This window comes from Cylas formicarius, unplaced genomic scaffold (genome assembly GCF_029955315.1).
Source record: "Cylas formicarius isolate icCylForm1 unplaced genomic scaffold, icCylForm1.1 PGA_scaffold_9__14_contigs__length_23061073, whole genome shotgun sequence".
In the NCBI taxonomy this organism is placed as follows: Eukaryota; Metazoa; Arthropoda; class Insecta; order Coleoptera; family Brentidae; genus Cylas; species Cylas formicarius.
The window spans coordinates 19,623,796-19,643,948 of NW_026844365.1; the positions used below are offsets into that span (position 1 = coordinate 19,623,796).

Here is a 20,153-nt window from a genome sequence, read left to right on the forward strand (position 1 = left end):
TCCCGAAATCAAAAAAATGTACCTGCGGAATTGACGATTTCAAATGTTTCAAATAAATTTGCAGTTGAAGCTGCAACTTTATTTGAATAAATTTGCAATTGAAGCTGCAAATTTATTTGAATAAATTTGCAGTGTTATTTAATAATATTAACAGTCGATTAAAACACATAAGTATGAAATAAAATTCATTTACTCATGAAACTAAATACAATTTTAAACTATGCGCAAGATTACAAAATATACAAAGTACAATTTATTTACAAAGAGATAACTCAAAAAAAAAAATGTGGTTAAAACGATTCATTCCTAAGGTTCTAGTCACTCAAGACATTATACCATTATCTAAGCATAGAGCATCAACACTTCCTAATTAAAATGTACATAACAAAATAAAGTTATACCTGATCATGTAGATAACCCTCACTGCTTCGTAGATGTAAAATAAAAATGACTAGATTTATTTAATCCAAAAAGTACCTCTGTGGACAATAGGTGGGGAAGATGAAATATGTCCTAAATACTCATAAACCAACTGATATTTGATTGTGCTGTAATTAATTTGTTGTGTGGGTCGCAGTTTCAGAGCACATCATCATATCATTTCTGAAGTAATCATGTCCTACTAATGCTGATCTACAACACCATTAAAACATTGTCAATAAAGCTACCAAAAAGTGTTATATTATTGTTATTATTCTTATTAAATATTGTATCAACTGTATTATAAGAAATATACTTACTTTTTCTTCTAATTTTCCGGGAAGTGCACTTGGGAGTAGTTGCGATCCAAATTTCGGTACCACATTGCTTTTCAACGTTCTCGTACCATGATGTATCGGGACTGTAAGAAAATGACAATACCCTTAACAAACTAAATTATTATACATTATACACATTATGGATTTTAGTGGAGAGAGATATAACCCAAAATTAACAAAGATAAGAAAAAGTAACTTTTTTCGTTTTTCAGGAACACTTATTGCCACTCGCCGTATACAGGCTATTTTGTGCATCGCTATACTGAATTTTTCAACATCTTGTCCACAGGCCCTGACTATGCCGACAATATAGGAACATATAACACCTAGCCACATTCAACAATCACATGTCAATTGAAAGCAAAATATTCTGACCGCATCACTTACAAAGACAAAGAATGTTAAACCACCCACCTTGTTTCAGACGCATTTGCCGTTGATTCTCTTCTGTGACTCCGACTATCTCTGTAATTTATGTCGACAGTCTTTTGTCTTTTTATTCTTGTTGCTTGTATATTTTCTTCACTATTCCTCTTCATTGGCATATGATTTGTTGATCTGTTATCAGCAAACCTATTTTTCTCGTTACACGAATATTTGGATTTAAAGCTTTGACAGGTGCTTAAACCGAGATCAATTAAGCTTTTTGAGTCCCTTTTGGTAATATTTAATAACAAAGGGCTCGTCTCTTGCACCGAAAATACTGAATCAACATTTTCTACTGGTTCTTTTACATCTGTCACATACATTGGAGACCTTACCGTACGAGAACCTCTTTCGGGGCAAATTGTAGTTTCTGCAACGGGTTTTTTCTTTGCCTTTGAATATTCTGAGAATTTAAGATTGGATTTTGAATCAGTTCCCAGATCTGGCAAGTTTCCTTTTTGATGACAATGATTTTTTTTCTGCTCCTCAGAAATGTTTTTTTCGTTTTCCACTATTCTAGAATTTTCGTTAGCAGAGTAAGAGGTCTCCTTTTTTCTAGTAATAGCGTGTGGCGGCTTTTCACGTCGGCCTAATCTCCGTTGTGGCGTAATCGGCACTTCGCTTTTCACAGGTTGCCTTGAATTAGATTTTTTGTTTTTGTCCTTTGGAATTTGAGACTTATCCTCCTCTGGTTTTTTGGATTTTTTCTTGTCCACGGTTGCCGCTTCATCGTCCTTCATTTGATTGACAAGATGATCGGAAAGCTTAAGGAGTTGGTCTATTGACGACTCGACAGGACATTTGGATATATCTTCATTTTCTACATCATCGTACGCGAAAGGCTTCTCGATGGATGGTGTCGAAGGATATGTCAGATAGGAGAAATCCATTACCTCATTAAAGTTGGGCTGCGGTTCAACTACGACTTTCGGACTTTCCGAAGACCAAGTCGCTTCTATATTCTGGTTTATACCCGGCGCCGAACTTTCTTTTTCGAGATTTGAAGTGTTACCCGGGCAAGGGTTCTCTCCTATATTACCCTTTGCGGAATTCTGCCAAGAATCCCAGCTCGAGCCGCTTGGCTGATCGCAAATTTCTATATTTGACGCATCAATTGGAACGGTAGTGTTTCCATCTTCTAAGGTCAAACTAAACTGACTTCCTAATATACTGTTCACAGGGTCATTATTTATTTGAATAAAGTCCAAGATTTCATCTAAAGCATATTCCAAACTAACATTGCTGTCGGTAAATTGTGAAGTTGAAAGCACCTCTTTTTCCTCATGCCTCCCTCTAACCAAAGGATCTCTGGTATACGTATGATCCCCTCCTGTTGGAGTATCGCTTGGTTCAGTTTTGATTTCGCTGGTACTAGCATTTTCCGAGCCTTCTGCGCAAATAATGTTATCCAAAATATTTTCTGACAGAGTATTAAACCCGTTGATGGGTTCATAATGATTTTCGAACTTTGAAGCGGTAACATTGTAAACTTCACCGGAATTTTGTGGGACATTTGACTGACATGCATCGCCACAAATACTTTCTTTCCGGGTATGCGCGAAAATAGCAGAATTTTCTATCCGTTCGCCTTTAAATTCCTCTTTCAGTAATGTTAATCCAGAATCTGTTTTTGTGGAAATTGAAAATTGGACGATAGATGTCTCCTTGGGCGTTTTCACTTCAGCGCTGAAATAGTCCTCAAATGACGGCACACATTCCGACTTTAAAATGCTAACTGAACTAGCTACTCTATCGACCAAATCATTTATCAAGTCGAAGATTACTTGATTAGAGAATTCATACTGCTCGGTATCATCAGATACATTTGACTTGAGATCCATTTTTACCTTGCTGCTTTCAGCTACATCCAAATCTGTTGCATGGCTGCGGCTGTACGAACTACTGCAGTAACTTGCATTTAATTTTTGTTTCTTGGCTGGGGGAGGAGTATTTTCGATCAAATCTTTATTTTCTACATTTAATTGAATCGCATGTTCTGTGTTCACATTGGTAACATTTATAACCAAATTTTTAATCACACTCTTTGTGGTGTCCTTATCAGAATGTGTCGCTGCTGTATTTTGATAAATTGTCTCATATTTGGTTATACATTCATCCCTTTTCACATTTTCGCTTATAATTTCATTCTTATTTGCGCTATTTAGATGTATGTTCTCCGTATAATCTGTGCTCAAATCATCGCCGTCAATAAGCAAATTATTTGGCGCATCCTTCCAATAATGTGTAGTTTCCTGAGCTATGTAATCAAATTTAGACACACGTAGTTCACAGATATCTGTTTTTACTTTTTCGCTTAAGTTTTCTGTTCTTTCGCATGGAATATTTTCTGTTTGCTGTGTTAGTCTGTTGTCCGCACTAAGTGCGTTCATATCTTTGACGTTAATAGCCAAACTTCCAACCACGCCTCCTGATTCTTCTGGGTCAGTTACATCAGATTTGGTCACAATGAATTTGCAAAGATCTGTTTTTATATGTTCGCTTGAGTTTTCTCTAGAGACATGTATATTGGTATTTTCGTTTGGAATATTTTTTGTTTGCTGTGTTAGTCTGTTGTCCGCATCAGGTGGGGTCATATCAGTGACGTTAATAGCCAAACTTCCAACCACGCCTCCTGATTCTTCTGGGTCAGTTACATCAGATTTGGTCACAATGAATTTGCAAAGATCTGTTTTTATATGTTCGCTTGAGTTTTCTCTAGAGACATGTATATTGGTATTTTCGTTTGGAATATTTTTTGTTTGCTGTGTTAGTCTGTTGTCCGCATCAGGTGGGGTCATATCAGTGACGTTAATAGCCAAACTTCCAACCACGCCTGCTGATTCTTCTGGGTCAGTTACATCAGATTTGGTCACAATGAATTTGCAAAGATCTGTTTTTATATGCTCGCTTGAGTTTTCTCTAGAGACATGTATACCATTATTTTCGTTTAGAATATTTGTTGTTTGTTGTGTTAGTCTGTTGTCCGCACCAAGTGCGGTCATATCAGTGACGTTAATAGCCAAACTTCCAACCACGCCTGCTGATTCTTCTGGGTCAGTTACATCAGATTTGGTCACAATGAATTTGCAAAGATCTGTTTTTATATGTTTGCCTGAGTTTTCTCTAGAGACATGTATACCATTATTTTCGTTTAGAATATTTGTTGTTTGTTGTGTTAGTCTGTTGTCCGCACCAAGTGCGGTCATATCAGTGACGTTAATAGCCAAACTTCCAACCACGCCTGCTGATTCTTCTGGGTCAGTTACATCAGATTTGGTCACAATGAATTTGCAAAGATCTGTTTTTATATGTTCGCTTGAGTTTTCTCTAGAGACATGTATATTGGTATTTTCGTTTGGAATATTTTTTGTTTGCTGTGTTAGTCTGTTGTCCGCATCAAGTGGGGTCATATCAGTGACGTTAATAGCCAAACTTCCAACCACGCCTGCTGATTCTTCTGGGTCAGTTACATCAGATTTGGTCACAAAGAATTTGCAAAGATCTGTTTTTATATGTTTGCCTGAGTTTTCTCTAGAGACATGTATACCATTATTTTCGTTTAGAATATTTGTTGTTTGTTGTGTTAGTCTGTTGTCCGCACCAAGTGCGGTCATATCAGTGACGTTAATAGCCAAACTTCCAACCACGCCTGCTGATTCTTCTGGGTCAGTTACATCAGATTTGGTCACAATGAATTTGCAAAGATCTGGTTTTATATATTTGCCTGAGTTTTCTCTAGAGACATGTATACCATTATTTTCGTTTAGAATATTTGTTGTTTGTTGTGTTAGTCTGTTGTCCGCACCAAGTGCGGTCATATCAGTGTCGTTAATAGCCAAACTTCCAACCATGCCTGCTGATTCTTCTGGGTCAGTTACATCAGATTTGTTCACAATGAATTTGCAAAGATCTGTTTTTATATGGTCCCTTGAGTTTTCTCCAGAGACATGTATACCATTATTTTCGTTTAGAATATGTTTTGTTTGCTGTGTTAGTCCGGTGTCCGCACCAAGTGCGGTCATATCAGTGAAGTTAATAGCCAAACTTCCAACCACGCCTGCTGATTCTTCTGGGTCAGTTACATCAGATTTGTTCACAATGAATTTGCAAAGATCTGTTTTTATATGTTTGGTTGAGTTTTCTCTAGAGATATGTATACTGTTATTTTCGTTTAGAATATTTTTTGTTTGCTGTGTTAGTCTGTGGTCCGCACTAAGTGCGGTCATATCAGTGACATTAATAGCCAAGCATCCAACAACGTCTGATGATACTTCTGGGCCAGTTGCATCAGATTTCGTTACACCGAATTTGCAAAGATCTGTTTTTACATTTTCCCTAGAGTTTTCTGTAGAAACAAGCCTATTCACATTATGGTTTGGAATATCGTTTGTTTGCTGTGTTGCATTGTTGTCCGTATCTGGCGCGGTCATATCAGTGGCGTTAATAGGCAAACTTCCAATAATACCCTTTAGCATGTCCTTCCCATAATGCAATGATGATTCTTTTGGGTCCGTTTCATCCGATTTCGTTACGATAAATTTGCAGAGATTGGTTTTTGCATCTTCACTAGAGTTTTCTGCAGAAACACTATTGATGTATTGGTTTGGAATATTTTCTGTTTGCCGTACCGTTTTAGGGTTCATACCAAGTGCGGTCGTATCAGTGACGTTATCAGTTAAACTTCCATTCACACCCTTTGAAATGTTCCCGCTATAATGCAGTGCTGATCCTTCTGTATCAGTTACATCAAATTTCGTCACATTCAATTTGTAGAGATCTGTTTTCACATCTTCGTTTGAGTTCTCTGTAGAAACACGCGCACTTGACTCCTTTTCATCCATACCCATGGCGTTGCCCATAGGAGTTATGTTATTATCAAAATTTCCGATCACAACTTTTGAGGTCTTCTTTTTACAACAATTTGCTTTTGCTTCATCGAAATATGTGACATCTGCGACAGGACTAGTCTTCGCAGTTTTTGGATTCGATTCCTTTATGGAAATTGTGTTTATAGGTTTGTCATCATGTTTCACGGATTCTTTAAAACCTGACTGTAGTAGATCGACACCTTTTTCAGTTATAATTTGGTGCTCCCTAGAAGCGCAACCAAATTTGTAGTTATTTTTGCCTAACTGACTGAAATGGGAAGATTCCAATTTATCATCGATCCAACTTATCAAGTGATGAGAAATTGGATTTTCTTTCACATATTTGCCGTTCTGGTTCGTATTTTTATTACTATCCTCTCTTGTATTATTAAGTGTTTTAATTTTGTTTTTATTTACCTTTTCTTCTTTACCACGTTTCACTCGTTCCTTTGACTCGCGCTTCTCCTCTACTTTTTTGCTGTACCTGTCTGTGTTATCACCTTTACTTCGGCATTTTTGCTTTTCATTCATTACGTGAGACAGACCTGCTTTGCTTTGCTTTTTCTCAGTTTTGAGCGTCTCCTCTTTTTTGCTCTTTTCATATGAATTTGACAGTTTATTAGACTTTTTTTTCCTTCTACAATCCGATGATGTTTCATTAACATCTAATATGTGTTTATCATCTGGACGACTCTTACTCGAATCTTCGGATTTCTTATACTCTGCATTAGAACGTGATCGTTTGTGTTTTTGGTTCTTTTTTATAGTGTCGAAGTTTTTAGTTTTGGATTCTTTAGTCCCTTTGTTTTCTGATGGTTCAAGTTGCATTTTTTTTGGATTTGCACGGTCAGCGGCTTCCGAATTACTTTTCATAGATGAAAGCGCAGACTTAATACTTATCACGTTTATTGAAAGATCACCGACGGTACTGTCAACAGGCTTTGTTGCTTTGTCAGTATCAATGAGTTTGACATCACCAAATGCAGAATTTCGTCGGTTGCATGATGCTGATTGCCTTTTGTCCATTGAATAAAATGGACTTGTATTTTCATTTTCTCGTTCCCCATTACGATTGATAGTTCCGTTTACCTGAACATCATGCTGGCCTAATACTTGATTGTTTGACTCGATGGAATTAGAAGTATCATTAAATAAAGACGTATTTTCCAATTTGCTCACAACCTTTGACACTTCCTCCCTGATGTCACGTAACACCATATCATTTGATAAATTCTCATCAGAGTTTAGCATTACGGCCTTTGCTTTCTCCCTCTTAGGCACACTTTCTGCGAAAAAATTATCTTCGCCTGCAAGTTTTCTTTTCAACTTATCAGCTGTCGCCTTTAAAGTGTTTTTACAGTTAGAGAGCAAATCGATGTGTACATTTACAGTTGGTAAGTCCGTCGCCTCTTTCTGGACAATAGCACCTTGCTTAAAGTTTATATTTTCTGACTTCCTACGAAGTTTGGCCGGTGGCACCACAGGTTTCGCCTCCGAGGTTTCGCTCAGTTGATTCAGTTGAGCTCGCAGCGCGAGTTTATATTTTTCCTTGGGAGTAAGAGAAGGGTTGAACGTCGTCAACTCCACTTTTGTTTTAGTTTTTGACGATACTTGTACGCCTTCGTTCGTTTCAGGATTAAGTTTCAGTGGCCCCTCTTTGCTTAGTTTTTTACCCCGAGGACTAAACTGACTCGCCATATCGGTAATTGTAGGGGATATCATGATTTGGTTATTCTGTTGTGGACACTTTCCGATCGTGTCTACATCTGCATGGCCGTCATATGACTTCTTTCTCAATCTCGGAGAACATTCGGTTCTTTCTGCTACTGGTTTGCAATTTTTTTCCAAAGGCACCTTTCTGGGTCTGCCTCGCGGTCTGGCAGGTGTTTTACTTTTCTCATTGCTTTTGCCTAATCCATTGCCGACAGAACAATTCGTTTTTTTTTCGATTCTTTTCGATAGTGGAGTATCATCATCGTCTGTGTCACTACTTTGAACAGTCGTATTACAAGTATATTTAAATGATTTCACGGATGCCTTTGTTACAAGCAATCTGGGACTACAACTTAATTGGCTTTCGGTAGAGCCCTCCTTTCTCGATACAATTTTAACCGGACTGACTGACTTTTCTTTTTGTCTCTCCTTAGGTGAAGTCTTCAATTGTCGACGTTTGTGTCGAGTATTGAAAGTTTTTTTAGGAGAACTCTGTTTCTTAGACTCACCTACTAACTGATCGCCGAAAAACGTGTATGAGTCAAAACAACTCGTGGTCACCTTGCTCTCTAGTTCTTCATCAATGTGGAGATTATCGCTGTCGTTATTATCGCGATCATCCTCAATGCCGCCGTTGCACTGTATCTGTTTATATACATCATTTTTTATTGTCTTCATAGCGGATCTATATTTGATTGGTATTTTTTCCTGTAACGACGCTGCTGTTGCTAACAACGTAATATTACCCGAGTCATGTTTCTCCATTTCATTTTCGGAATTGACACCAGGAAGGGGAATGAAAATGCTATCATTGGCATCGTTATCATCAAATATAACTTCATTTACAACAATTTTTGCATTGCTTGTTACAATATTTTCGTTATCGTAAAGTTCGAACTCTGTTATGTCTAATGATAATGGTTCTTCATGGGAATCACCAGTAGGATAATTTGTGTCTTCATTCGGCACTTCTTCAGTATATGTTGCGACTAGTTGTTTACACGTGTCATTACAATCAGAATTCATTTCCTCACCAACACTCTTCTCTACAGTTTCATTTAGTACCCTTCCAGCATTATTAAAGAGTTCTGATGACTGTGGACAGTCAGTTTCCTGTGCATGAATGCTTTTTATTGAGGTATCATTATCATCATTAACTTCTATAGCCTCACCGGTTGCATCTACTAGTTCATTGCTATCATTACTGCATAAAGTTTCAACCTCTACTGCAATTTCGGGAGTACTAATAGATAATTTTGGATCAATCAATGATTCTCCTTGGCTATCATTCTCTTCAGGATTAATCTCCTTGTTGATGCATGGATTTTCAATTGTTTCGATCGAAGTATTAAGGACACCGGCTGTTGTTGCAATATATCTTGAGGATTGTTTAAATTCTGAAAGGTCACTAACTTCCTGGCCAACAACTTTGCTTTTAACATTCTCAAGATTATCCTTTAGCGTGATTTCAGTTTGTGGTCCTATAAGATCTGGTGATTGTTTGCACTTGTTCTTGGTAGTTCCACTTTTCTCTGGCATCCGTTCTTGATTAGTTTCACAGTGTTCTAAATCGCTACAAATATTAATACTCAATGTTCTGCGATCGATATCTGATCTTGTACCAAATATAAAGTAATCATTATCTTCATTACAAATTCCATCATCATTCTTACAATCTGGAATTTCATTATTGATAACTTCATTTTTTTGGGATAATCTCAAGAGTAGATCCTCACTGGTGACCTTGACGTTATTGAACAGTTGAGTATCAAAACCACCATTTAGACCATGATTGGTAGTTTCGTTTTTGGCTGTATTTTCAGTCTCATCCTTTGGAAAATCCTCGCTAGGTGAGACGGGAAAGCAACTTGAATATATAGGTCTAATTAACCTGTCACCAACAAGATCTAAACATGATTCACTTTCAGTTATAGCTGAAGAATTGGCATTTTTATAACATAACTCATAAATTATTCCATCATCCCCATCCAATTTTGCTTCAACATGACAACTACTATCAACACCTTTATTATCAACCGAACATTTGCTAACGTTCAAAAGTTCAGATTCGTTTCCGATTCCTTTTCCTATAGCGTGCTGATTTGTTTCGATTTTGGTAGAAACCAACAGCTCTTCGACATTTTTACGACTATCTGTAGAAAGATCAATAGCAACATCCCCGTCTTGTATATTGGAAAGACAGCTTGCTATTTCGTGGGGAATGCTGACATTTTCCGAAACATTCGAAGTTTTTAAGATGTGCTCCATGCTGTAAATATTTTTTTTAACAATATTGACCTTTTTGTTTTGTTCTTCGCCAAGCTGATATCTGTGTCTGAAATTTTCCGGATAAACATCACCTCCTACATCTAATTTGGATGGTCCAACATCGGCAGAGGTTAGAGATACAGTTTCATTGATTTGAGATGCTTCATTACACATATTCAAATCAGTTTCATTTTCAAAAGTAATTTTGCTTTCTCCTCGAATGCCCATTAGTGTGACATCTTTATTGTTTTTATTTGAAGGTAACGTGATTTCAATATTTTGAGTCACACATACTTCAAATTCTTTATCAAAGGACAGTTTTGCTATTTCGATATTTTGAGAAACATCATCGTCCGCATTCCGATCAGTTGCATTTGTCATGGTAGATTCATTTTCTTCAGCATTTCTTTGAAGATCTTCCCCAGTAACATTTTTCTTGTTATTCTCCGACTGAATATTTTGAGTGACACTGATTTCGTCAATTATTTCTAGTTTTTCATTAAAGGATACTCTTTCAATTTCAATATTTTGAGAACCATCATTATACAAATTTGGACAAGGTACATTTTCCATGGTAGATGCCTTTTCTTCACTTTTTCTTTCAATATCTTTTTCAACAACTTTGTTCTGGTTATTATTTGTAAGGAATTCCAATTCAATATTTTTAGTCATACCTTCAATTATTCCCAATTTTTCACCAGAGGACGCTCCCTCAATTTTAATATTTTGAGAACGATCATTATCCAAATTTGGATCAGTTGCATTTCCCATGGCGGTCTCATTTTTTTCGCTTTTCCCTTCAATGTCTTTTAGAGTAACAAATTCAATGTTTTGACTCACACTCTCTCCTTCAATTATCTTTAGTTTTTCATCAGAAGACACGCCTTCAATTTCAATGTATTGAAAATCAACTAAATTCGTATCAGCTTCATTTTTTATGGTTGATTCTTTATCTTCAATTTTTCCTTGAATGTCTTTGTCAGCAAGTTTTTTTTTGTTATTATTTGACGGGAATTCCAATTTAGTGTTCTGAGTCACACTGCATACATCAATTATTTCTAGTTTTTTATCAGAGGACACTCCTTCAATTGCAATATTCTGAAAATCTTCCAACTTCGTATCAGCTTCATTTTCCAAGGTTAATATCCCTTCACTTTTTCTTTGAATGTCTTTTTCAGTGACTCTTTTCTTGTGACTATTTGAAGGGAATTCCAATTTAATGTCTCGAGTCACGGTATCATCATTATTCAAATTCGGGTCAGCTGCATTTCCCATGGCGGTTTCTTTCTCTTCCCTTTTCCCTTGAATTTCCTTTAGAGTAACATTCACTTCTTGAAAAATGTATGGTTTTTCAGAGGACGCAACTTCAATTACTTTAGTTTGAGGACCGCCATTATCCAAATTCGGATAGGCCCCGTTTTCCGTGGCAGTTTCCTTATCTTCACTTTCTCGTTGAATGTCTATTGCAATAAACTTTTTCTCATTATTATGTGAGGAGAATTCGCTGATTCCTTTTTCAATAGACTGAGCACCATGATTACCCAAATTCGTATCAGCTGCATTTTCCACAGTGGTTTCATTTTCTTCGCTTTTCTTTTCTTGAATTATTTCCTCTTTTTTTCTTTCAGATTTTTCAGATATAATGACGTCAGCATTTTGACTGCCAGACTCATTTCGGATGGTAAAGACCCCCTTGGAAGTATTATTCACAGAGAATGTTTGGTGAGTGGTTTCAGTTTCGAGAACAGCAGGTAAACTGACATCTTCGTTTTTAATGGTTGTCGAGGAAGCACATATTGCGTTACAAGGGGGAGGGGTGTCGTCATCATCACTATCTAGTAAGTCTATAATGGTATTAGCCAATAATGGTTTAAAGTTATTTTCTTGGAAGTTTATGTCCTTGGGCCTATGTTTCAACCACGACTCGGCGATAATTTTGTCACGCGCAACACGCTTTTCCTCTTCAATCATCGCCATCCTTTCTAACTGTGCCCTTCTTCGCGCACTGTCCTGTACTCTTTTCTCCGGTAAAAATATCTCGATGGCACTACCACCTGTGAGATCAATGGTAGGAACCAGCTCGGTCGAGTCTTCCATTCTCGATGATTGTTGTGGCCCCAAAGTCAATTCTATTTTGATCCCCTCGCCAATTTCGAGTGACACTGGCGTCGGTTTCGGTATTTGAAACGTCTCCCTTTTTTGTTTTAAACGTTCTGTTTGGGTTACTCCCAATTTTTGCAAGTCGAACGGAAAAGTTTCGTCATCGTCGCTTTCATTGTCGTCTTCCTCCATTTTTTCGAAATCGAGAATATACTGCCTGGGAAGTTTCATGTGATTTAATATCACTTGACCCGCCGACAACGTCCTTTCCTTTGAAATATCAATCCGCCTGAAGACCATTCTGAAATGATAAACTTTATATCAATGTTAACTAATAATAATAATGAAAATGAAGCAACTAAAGAATGAAATTAACAAAGTTGGTGAGTACCATAATTTCTGAAATCGAGTTATTCCCAGAGATAAGTTTTCAACGATATGTTTTGTACTCTGACAAAAGGCAGTATGTGCCGTGTAATTTGTGATCAAACAATTAATTTGAAAAATTATTGTAGAATATGAGCGAATCTGACAAAAATAAGCGCAGAAAGAACGGCTGTGGCGCTTATGATCAGTTAGCTACACCATTTCATTAGAAAGTGCAAAATTTGTTCAAGTCTGTAAGGCAACTTTTATGACTATTTTTACAGTGACAAGGAAATAGTTGGATATACTTATTGATAAAAAGAAAGCAGGCGAAACATCATGCTATGAGTAGGGAAGTGGGGCTTCATCAAATGATGGTTATCCATTAACCTTGAACAAGTAATGCAGGTGCATTCTGACATATTTTACTTATCGCAGTTTTCCTGTATAATATAGCTGACACGATTTCGCTGTTTAAATAGTGGATTTATCAATAAAAGATCCTCTGCTGGTTAAAATAAAAGCAAATATATTTTGTTCGTTCTGATATTCTTGGTAGCTCAAGACCTTTCCGATTACAGTTCGTTTTTTATTAGCGGGTATCTTTTTATGCCCTATGACAGAGATTTTGCGTTGACAGAAAAACGCAAGAGTCATGAAATTCTGTATAGCAACTTCATTCAATCAGCAAAGTACAACCCACTATTTGAAGGGGTCGGATATGGCCAATTTTGAAATTTGAGATATAAGTGGACTTAGTTCTTAACACTTCAAAGTTTCAAATCAGCAGCAGTCATAATACAGATCGACAAAGATAATCCCCCAAACGTGAAGGGTAAAACTGTGAAGACTTTCATAATCCGCTACAAGCATAGATTAGAAAGAGGCTTATTTTTTCTTAAAAAATATTTGTATTTTTAACATTTATGGTACATTTTGTTTCCTGTTTATGGTTGGCCTAATTGTTGCTACAAGCTCTAAAATACGTAAGCAATAATTTTTAACTCCATTTTCTTAAAACAATAATTTCTTTATTCTTTCATTTTATTATTTATATTTTCAGTTTTATTTTATTAGCCACATCAGTTTACGTTAGTATTAGTTTTCAATTTGCTTTGAATTTGTTTTTTGTTAATAAACTATTAAAACGAATATTGTTCGTTTTATTACATTTTTCGTGAATATCTCAAAGATTACTTTTTTGCATTTACCACTTTGATTCCGGTCACTCTTCAATTCTAGATTAAAACAATCACAGGGTATCAAAGTCTAACTCTCCAAATTGTTATTGCTTTCTGGCTTAAGCTCTTTTTGGAAAATTGTCAAGTAAACTTGAAATCGCGGGATTTTTTCAGACGGAGAATACTATACTATTTTTTCACATAATATGTAGCGGGCGCTAGTTACACCCTAAAACACAAGCGAACAGAGATTTTGTGTTGGGTATTTCTCAGCAACCATTTATTTTCAAAATCAGAAGTTCGTGGGAGACTTAGGTTTACGTAAGGTTCTTTCCGAAATTCGAAATAAAAATTTACTGGCAGAAGACTTTAAAATCTCATATTTCAGGAAGCGCGACACAGAATTTATAGGCTATTTTGAACAAAGTGGTTCACTTGTTTATTGGACCGATATTCCTAATCTAATAAAAAAACTTGGTAGAGACTACAATTCTAGGGACTGGAAGCATTTTATTGACTCATCCAAGAAAAGCCCAGCACAACGTAAATGTTCTTGCTTTTGTTCTTGTCGTTCGTTAAGTGCGAATGAAAGAATGCTGGAACTACTGATTGAGAGAATCAAATACGAGGAGGATGATTTGTGGTGGCTTAAAAATTGTGGGACTTTTACTAGGTCAGCAGTCAGGATTTGTACAAGTGAGACAGTAGAAACAGATAACAACATCGGGAGAAAAACAACTGACCAAAAAGGGTTGATTTAACTCCAGAATTAAAAAATATTGCTCACGATTGATTGATTGATGATTGATCCACGAAAAATTCATTTACCACCATATTAAATTAGAACCCATGAAGCAGTATGTTAAAGCTTTAAATAAAGATGGAGCATGTGTTAAATACCTATGTGGAGAATTTTCTTGTGAATACCATGATCAAATCTGAAAAGGTTTTCATTTACTAATGTTATACAAAGCTTTCTAAGAAACAACGAATATCCAAATTACAAAGACATTGTAGAGAACATGTTACACAAATTTGGGGAAATTGGTATGCAATATGAGTAGAAAACTACACTGACACTCATATCTGGACTACTTTCAAGAAAATCTTGGTGCCGCGAGTAAGGAAGAAGGTGAGAGTTTCCGCCGAAATGTAAAAAGAATGGAACGCAGATATCAAGGTCGGTAAAACGTTGCATTGATAGCAGATTATTGCTGGCTATTACCATTCCGTTATTGTCTTTTAAAGATTACGACAGTGTGATGATTTCTAAGTAAAAAAGGTGTACTCGATTCATTTCCATAACATACACAGATTATGTATTTTAATACACTCACCTCCATGAAAAACGGGCGGCTCAAAAATGGTCCCATTTTTACTTCGTTTGATTTTGATGATCTTTCCTTGTGAATTGTAGACTGATTGAAACTTTTATTCAGAATTTCATTTGGACATATACGGGGTGCAATAACATATTTGATATTATTAGTGTTCAAAATTATTACTTCAATCTTTTTATACACTGTTGTGATCATGGTTAAATAACAATATTGTTAACTCTTTAAAAGATGGCAATATTGGTATGTAAAATCGTATTGTTTTTCAACAATAATAGTTACCAAACAACACCGCAAATGACTTTGGCAATTTGTTATTGTAGAACGAAAGAAGAATGAAATTCCGTCACGACGAGCTGCACACTTAATCTGCCCAAGAGCTGAACCCACATACAATTACTGACTTTTAACTGAAAAAACTGAACTTTTACATTCCTTGTTCTTTCCTCTTTCCCAAAAGACTGTTCGCTGAAAGGAAATAACCTCAAAACAGATCTGTTTGCCGATTTTCTACATTTTCTGAAGAAGCTAGAAAGTTAACACTCCCATTTGTTGCAAAGTTAGTTTAACACAAAATCCACAGAATTACTGAAGAAAATTTTCAAAAAGTAACGAAAATCGGGGCAATTGATAAATTAACACATTAACTGATATTTGAGATTGTTAAATTTGGAGAAACAGAATATAGATTATTAGCCACCATTGTTACTTGGCAAGAATCTTTGAATGATTTTTTTTTTCTTTTGAATGATTGCTAACTAAAAACAGAATAGATATGATTGAGTGATATATATTCCGAAAATCATAGACAGGATTGGTAGTTCTTTAAAGAAACAAGACATTGAAACGTTCTTCAATCCCATGAGAAACATCCAGTATTCCATTGGAACAGCAAAGGACCTGACATACCCACCTTTAGCTGCAGGAGCATACCATGTTCCTTGAAACTACTAAAAGGTCAAGGAGAATAAAGCAAGCTGACATATTCAAAAGTCTGCAGTATTCCAACACTGACATTGACAAATGGCAAATGACATTTTCTAGAAGTGAACTTTAACATTTTATTTAAGTGACATTTTACTGAAGCTTGATATTTTGGGGAGTTTAGGATTGGAAATTTTGACATGCGGGTAAATATTTTGTATACCTACCTTCTAATCCCATCGACGGCGTTATGTGTATCGAGATCTACATCTTCCAGCAACAGGCACACGAGCTTCCAAACGTCATTTGAATTGTTTTGCCCCGGAGTTTTTGGACTAAATTTGCTATACTCGGCATATATCAAACACAATAACCTAACGACTCTGTCTTGAGCAATTGTGATATAGGAATCCCGATTAAATTCGGGTTTACTTAGAACAGCCATTTCTAACTCCACGTAACAAATGAGCAGCTTTCTCATAGTTTTTCCAAGAGGGTACACGCTGCTATTCTAAAACAATAGACCAATTTCACAATTCTATGGGTTAGTTATTGATTAAATCTATACCAGAGACGAAAAGCAGGCAACATTTTAAAATAATTTTAAAATTGGTCAACCAATTTCAATGCCGAAGAGGCACAAGTAATTCTTAAATGAAATAGATTATTTTTGTACTTTACTATAAGTATAAATACAAAATTGTATACATGTACCTGGTTTTTCTTTTGAGAAAATAGTCACGATTGGTGTTAAAGCAGTTATTATTGATTGGGAGAATTATACCTAACACTATCTGTTGAAAACTTCAAGCAAAATGGTAAATCCAATGGTTCATGCCACAACTATAAGTTGTTTAAACATATCGAAGGAATATTCAAGGCTGCAAATTTTCCAACAGAAAAAGACGACTTGTAATGTTATATATAAAAACTATTTATAATAATGTTAAATTCTTAAAACACACAAACTAACCAAAACTAAATACGAGCATGTTCATTTTTTTTTCTTTTTTGCTCGTTACTCTGGTTCTGAAAGGAACGTCATAGGGGATGTTCGTATATTTTCGGAAGTAAATGTAGATAAATAGTATTATTAGTAAAATAGAAATAAAAATAAAAAACTAATAAACAATCAAACCAAATAACAAATTAGTGTTTTATTGGGTAACTTGGAGATAATTACCCATTAACAAGCAGTAAAGTGTACACTTTTTGTTGTGTTCTAAGTTATTTGATTTATATTTTAGGTTAGGTTAAAGATTTAAGATGGTATACACTGTTTATTGCTATTATATAAGAAAAGGAAATCTGGTGCCAAGATTAGCAATCACAATCGCCTCACTTACACCACGAGTAGCCCAGACTCGGTATATTTTATCATTTACTTTAAATAAAATTATTGAAAAATGAAACAGTCGGCTGACGGGACATTTGACAGCGATAAAATTGTTGAAATAAATTTGGTAATAAGATTTTTTACAATTTCATCATTTATTCAAATTTAAAAATAGGTCATACTCACCCTGGCTACACGACAGTTGTAATTATGGAGGTAAACTATTTCGGATCGTATCTGGTTTACAAATTTTGGGGTCTGCCTGACATACTTGTGAGTTTCGTTTATGTATCTAAAATTTTTATTAGAATTAGACGGAAGCACACATGAGAGAACATAAAAAAAATTTATGGCAATGCATCTTGATCTACTTGGTCGTTGCGCTCTTCTCTCTCTTCAGATGGCGAATAATTTCAATCAAACGAATAAAAAGTCATCTATTGCTAACAGTTATCGCGACAATAAAAAAATGAATTCACGTTGATCCAATTCTACCTCCTGGTGCGCTTCTTCATGTTTCCAACTTCAATTCTTCTTTTTTTTCTTCTACTTCTTCTTCTATCCTTCTTTTTCCATGTTAGAAATATTTAAACAAATAAAACATAGAACAATAGAAAATGTTGAAACATAAATCCTATTTACAAATCTTTCGCGAAACCAAACGTCAGCAAGTTTCATTCATCATCAACCACTCCAGAAGATTTATAAATAGTATTAAGTAGCCTGTGGGTTTTTTTTTGAAAAATTAACATAAATCCTATTCTTTGATTGAATAAAATTTTTAAAAACAGAAATATTATCCGGCGGGGGGGGGGGGGGGGAACTGCTTGATTGAAAAAGCAAAATTTAAGTATACATAAATAAAATGCAAAATACAGAAAACTTACCTTTTGATGCTCAAAGCGATATCTTGCGAAATTTTCCATGTTAAATTGCCCAAGTGATATCGTATCAACTTTCTTCTAACTTGAGGGCTGCGGATTGTCCCTATAAAAAAAGTTATCAATTTGAAGCAAAATGTATTTTCTGTATAAATAATGACAATCATCTTTCTACTACCGATGATGTTAGTTGTAGATTGTTATTGCACGTAAGTCCATAGAAAATATATTCAAAATGACTGTTAAAAGTCCAGCAAACAATAAAGATTAATATTTAAGTTGAAACGGGATTTGGGTTGTTTACTTACTTGTTTCTCACATTATGAAATTATAGTTTATTAATGCGTTAAATTGAAGGAAAGAGAGGAATCAGAAGGAAGAAAATGTCAGGCAGTGGACAGGACTACAAGATTTATAATATTTAATACAGACCGCAACGAATAGAGAAGCGATGGAAAATGTTATCATATACATCGAAAGAAGAATGCCTTATTAAGGAAAATTTCATATAATATATATAAAATTTGCTCACTTACAGGCATTTAAGTTCTAAAAAGCAATTTTGACAACTTTTTTAACACAAAAAAAGCCAAAAATTTTAAATGTGCAATTAAATTAAAGGCACAGCAGGCATGCTTTGAGAATTAAATACAAATAACTTTATATGATAAAATTAGTTATTCTTTGTTGTATTGTATTACTCTTACATATAAAAATACAAATCCATATATTCAAACTGATAACAAATTGTCAATTAAAAATGTTTGCGGACCATATATAAATTTATTGACTAAATTAGAAGCATTGACTCCTATGGTCTCTGGCCTATATAAAAAATCAGTAATAATGGGTTTGACTGACCAAGTTCCTAACACCTAAACCACAAATATTTATTTACAAAGACATTCTAAAACGGTGTAACCATCTCAAATCTAAAACCAACAAAAATTAATTGTACTCTAAATTAAGTCCCAACTTATTAACAGACATAAGTGTCAACAGTCCAGATGGTGTTAACATTATTAGTCATGCCCACTTTGCCTTATACACCTATTACAGGACAAATATATTTCTAAAATGCTGACACTTGAGCAAATATGTTTTTTGAATTGTAAGTTAAGTGGCGATAATACCACTCTCTCTCTCTCAAAGAGTTCACTGTTAACTGGCAAATGAGATAATTAATACTTACTTGATTTGGAAGGTTCATAAATTCTCTTCACAATTTTAAGCGATCGAGTATCGGCTTCTACCGACATCGTATAAAAGTCCGGGAATACCATACGCTCCAAACTAGTAAACAATAAAAAAGGTCAGATATTTCGTTCCAATACTTTCTACATGATACTAAAAACTTTGTGGACACGATACAATTTAAAAACTTTCAAGTTTACGTCCTTTCTAACGTAAAGAGATATCTTCTGTGACACATAATACCCGCAATAACTTGTTGAAGTTTTGGTACACAACACCTATTTTTTTCCACTTCCAAGTGTCTCGTTTGTTAAATCACGATATCACTATCACTAATGCCTCTTTTGCACTGACGACATTTATTGTCTTAAACTAAAACTGCACTTTTTTCAACCTACTTCCATAATTATACCTAGATCGAAATGCTTTTATGCTACCTTATAATTTGCATTATATGTCTATGACATTCCTTCTATCATCTTGTGTCTTGTATAACGTCCCATTGTGGATTATGAAAGGTGGGAGATTTTAATGACCTGCGAATTGCCAACCTATCGCGCAAAATTTCACCATAAACCTTTAAAACTTTACTTATACGTTATATTTTTTGCATAATCGACAATATGGCTTAATTCATTTGCCAAAACGTCTTGGTTTTATGTTTTAAACAGATTATGAAAATTCTTGGTAACTAAAATAACTGCCTTGTTGACAGAACCGGCTTTGGGAATGCCCTTTAGATTGTTTAGTTGTTGCATGTTATTCTGTAATAAGCGCCATTTTGTGTCCTAGACCTTTATC

General features: G+C 35.2%; 1 protein-coding gene across 3 annotated transcripts; it reads right to left on the reverse strand.

The window, feature by feature from the left end:
* Window positions 1–172: 172 nt before the first annotated feature.
* Window positions 173–19,847, reverse strand: LOC132707924 (uncharacterized). 3 transcript variants are annotated; one of them, XM_060679964.1, is made up of 7 exons: window positions 19,351–19,847; window positions 18,165–18,264; window positions 17,464–17,569; window positions 16,169–16,452; window positions 1,173–12,434; window positions 741–841; window positions 173–633 (listed from the first exon to the last, which is right to left on the reverse strand). In XM_060679964.1, exons 1-7 carry the CDS (start codon window positions 19,439–19,441, stop codon window positions 623–625), a joined length of 11,955 nt encoding a protein of 3,984 aa, XP_060535947.1. In that variant the 5' UTR covers window positions 19,442–19,847; the 3' UTR covers window positions 173–622. The 3 variants fall into 3 exon arrangements, with proteins under 3 accessions (XP_060535947.1, XP_060535948.1, XP_060535949.1); XM_060679965.1 differs by having other exon boundaries at window positions 17,464–18,103; XM_060679966.1 differs by lacking the exons at window positions 17,464–17,569; window positions 18,165–18,264; window positions 19,351–19,847 and having other exon boundaries at window positions 1,173–12,447; window positions 16,169–16,315.
* Between the last annotated feature and the right edge of the window lie 306 nt (window positions 19,848–20,153).

What these genes read in the sequence shown, in the direction of transcription:
- LOC132707924 (XM_060679964.1), bottom strand. Translation starts at nt 19,441, where the DNA reads ATGGTATTCCCGGACTTTTATACGATGTCGGTAGAAGCCGATACTCGA. An exon ending in ACAACTGTCGTGTAGCCAGG is followed by an intron (nt 16,453 to 17,463) that starts GTGAGTATGACC and finishes CTATTGTTTTAG; the next exon opens with AATAGCAGCGTGTACCCTCT. An exon ending in GCAAATGCGTCTGAAACAAG is followed by an intron (nt 842 to 1,172) that starts GTGGGTGGTTTA and finishes ATTTTCTTACAG; the next exon opens with TCCCGATACATCATGGTACG.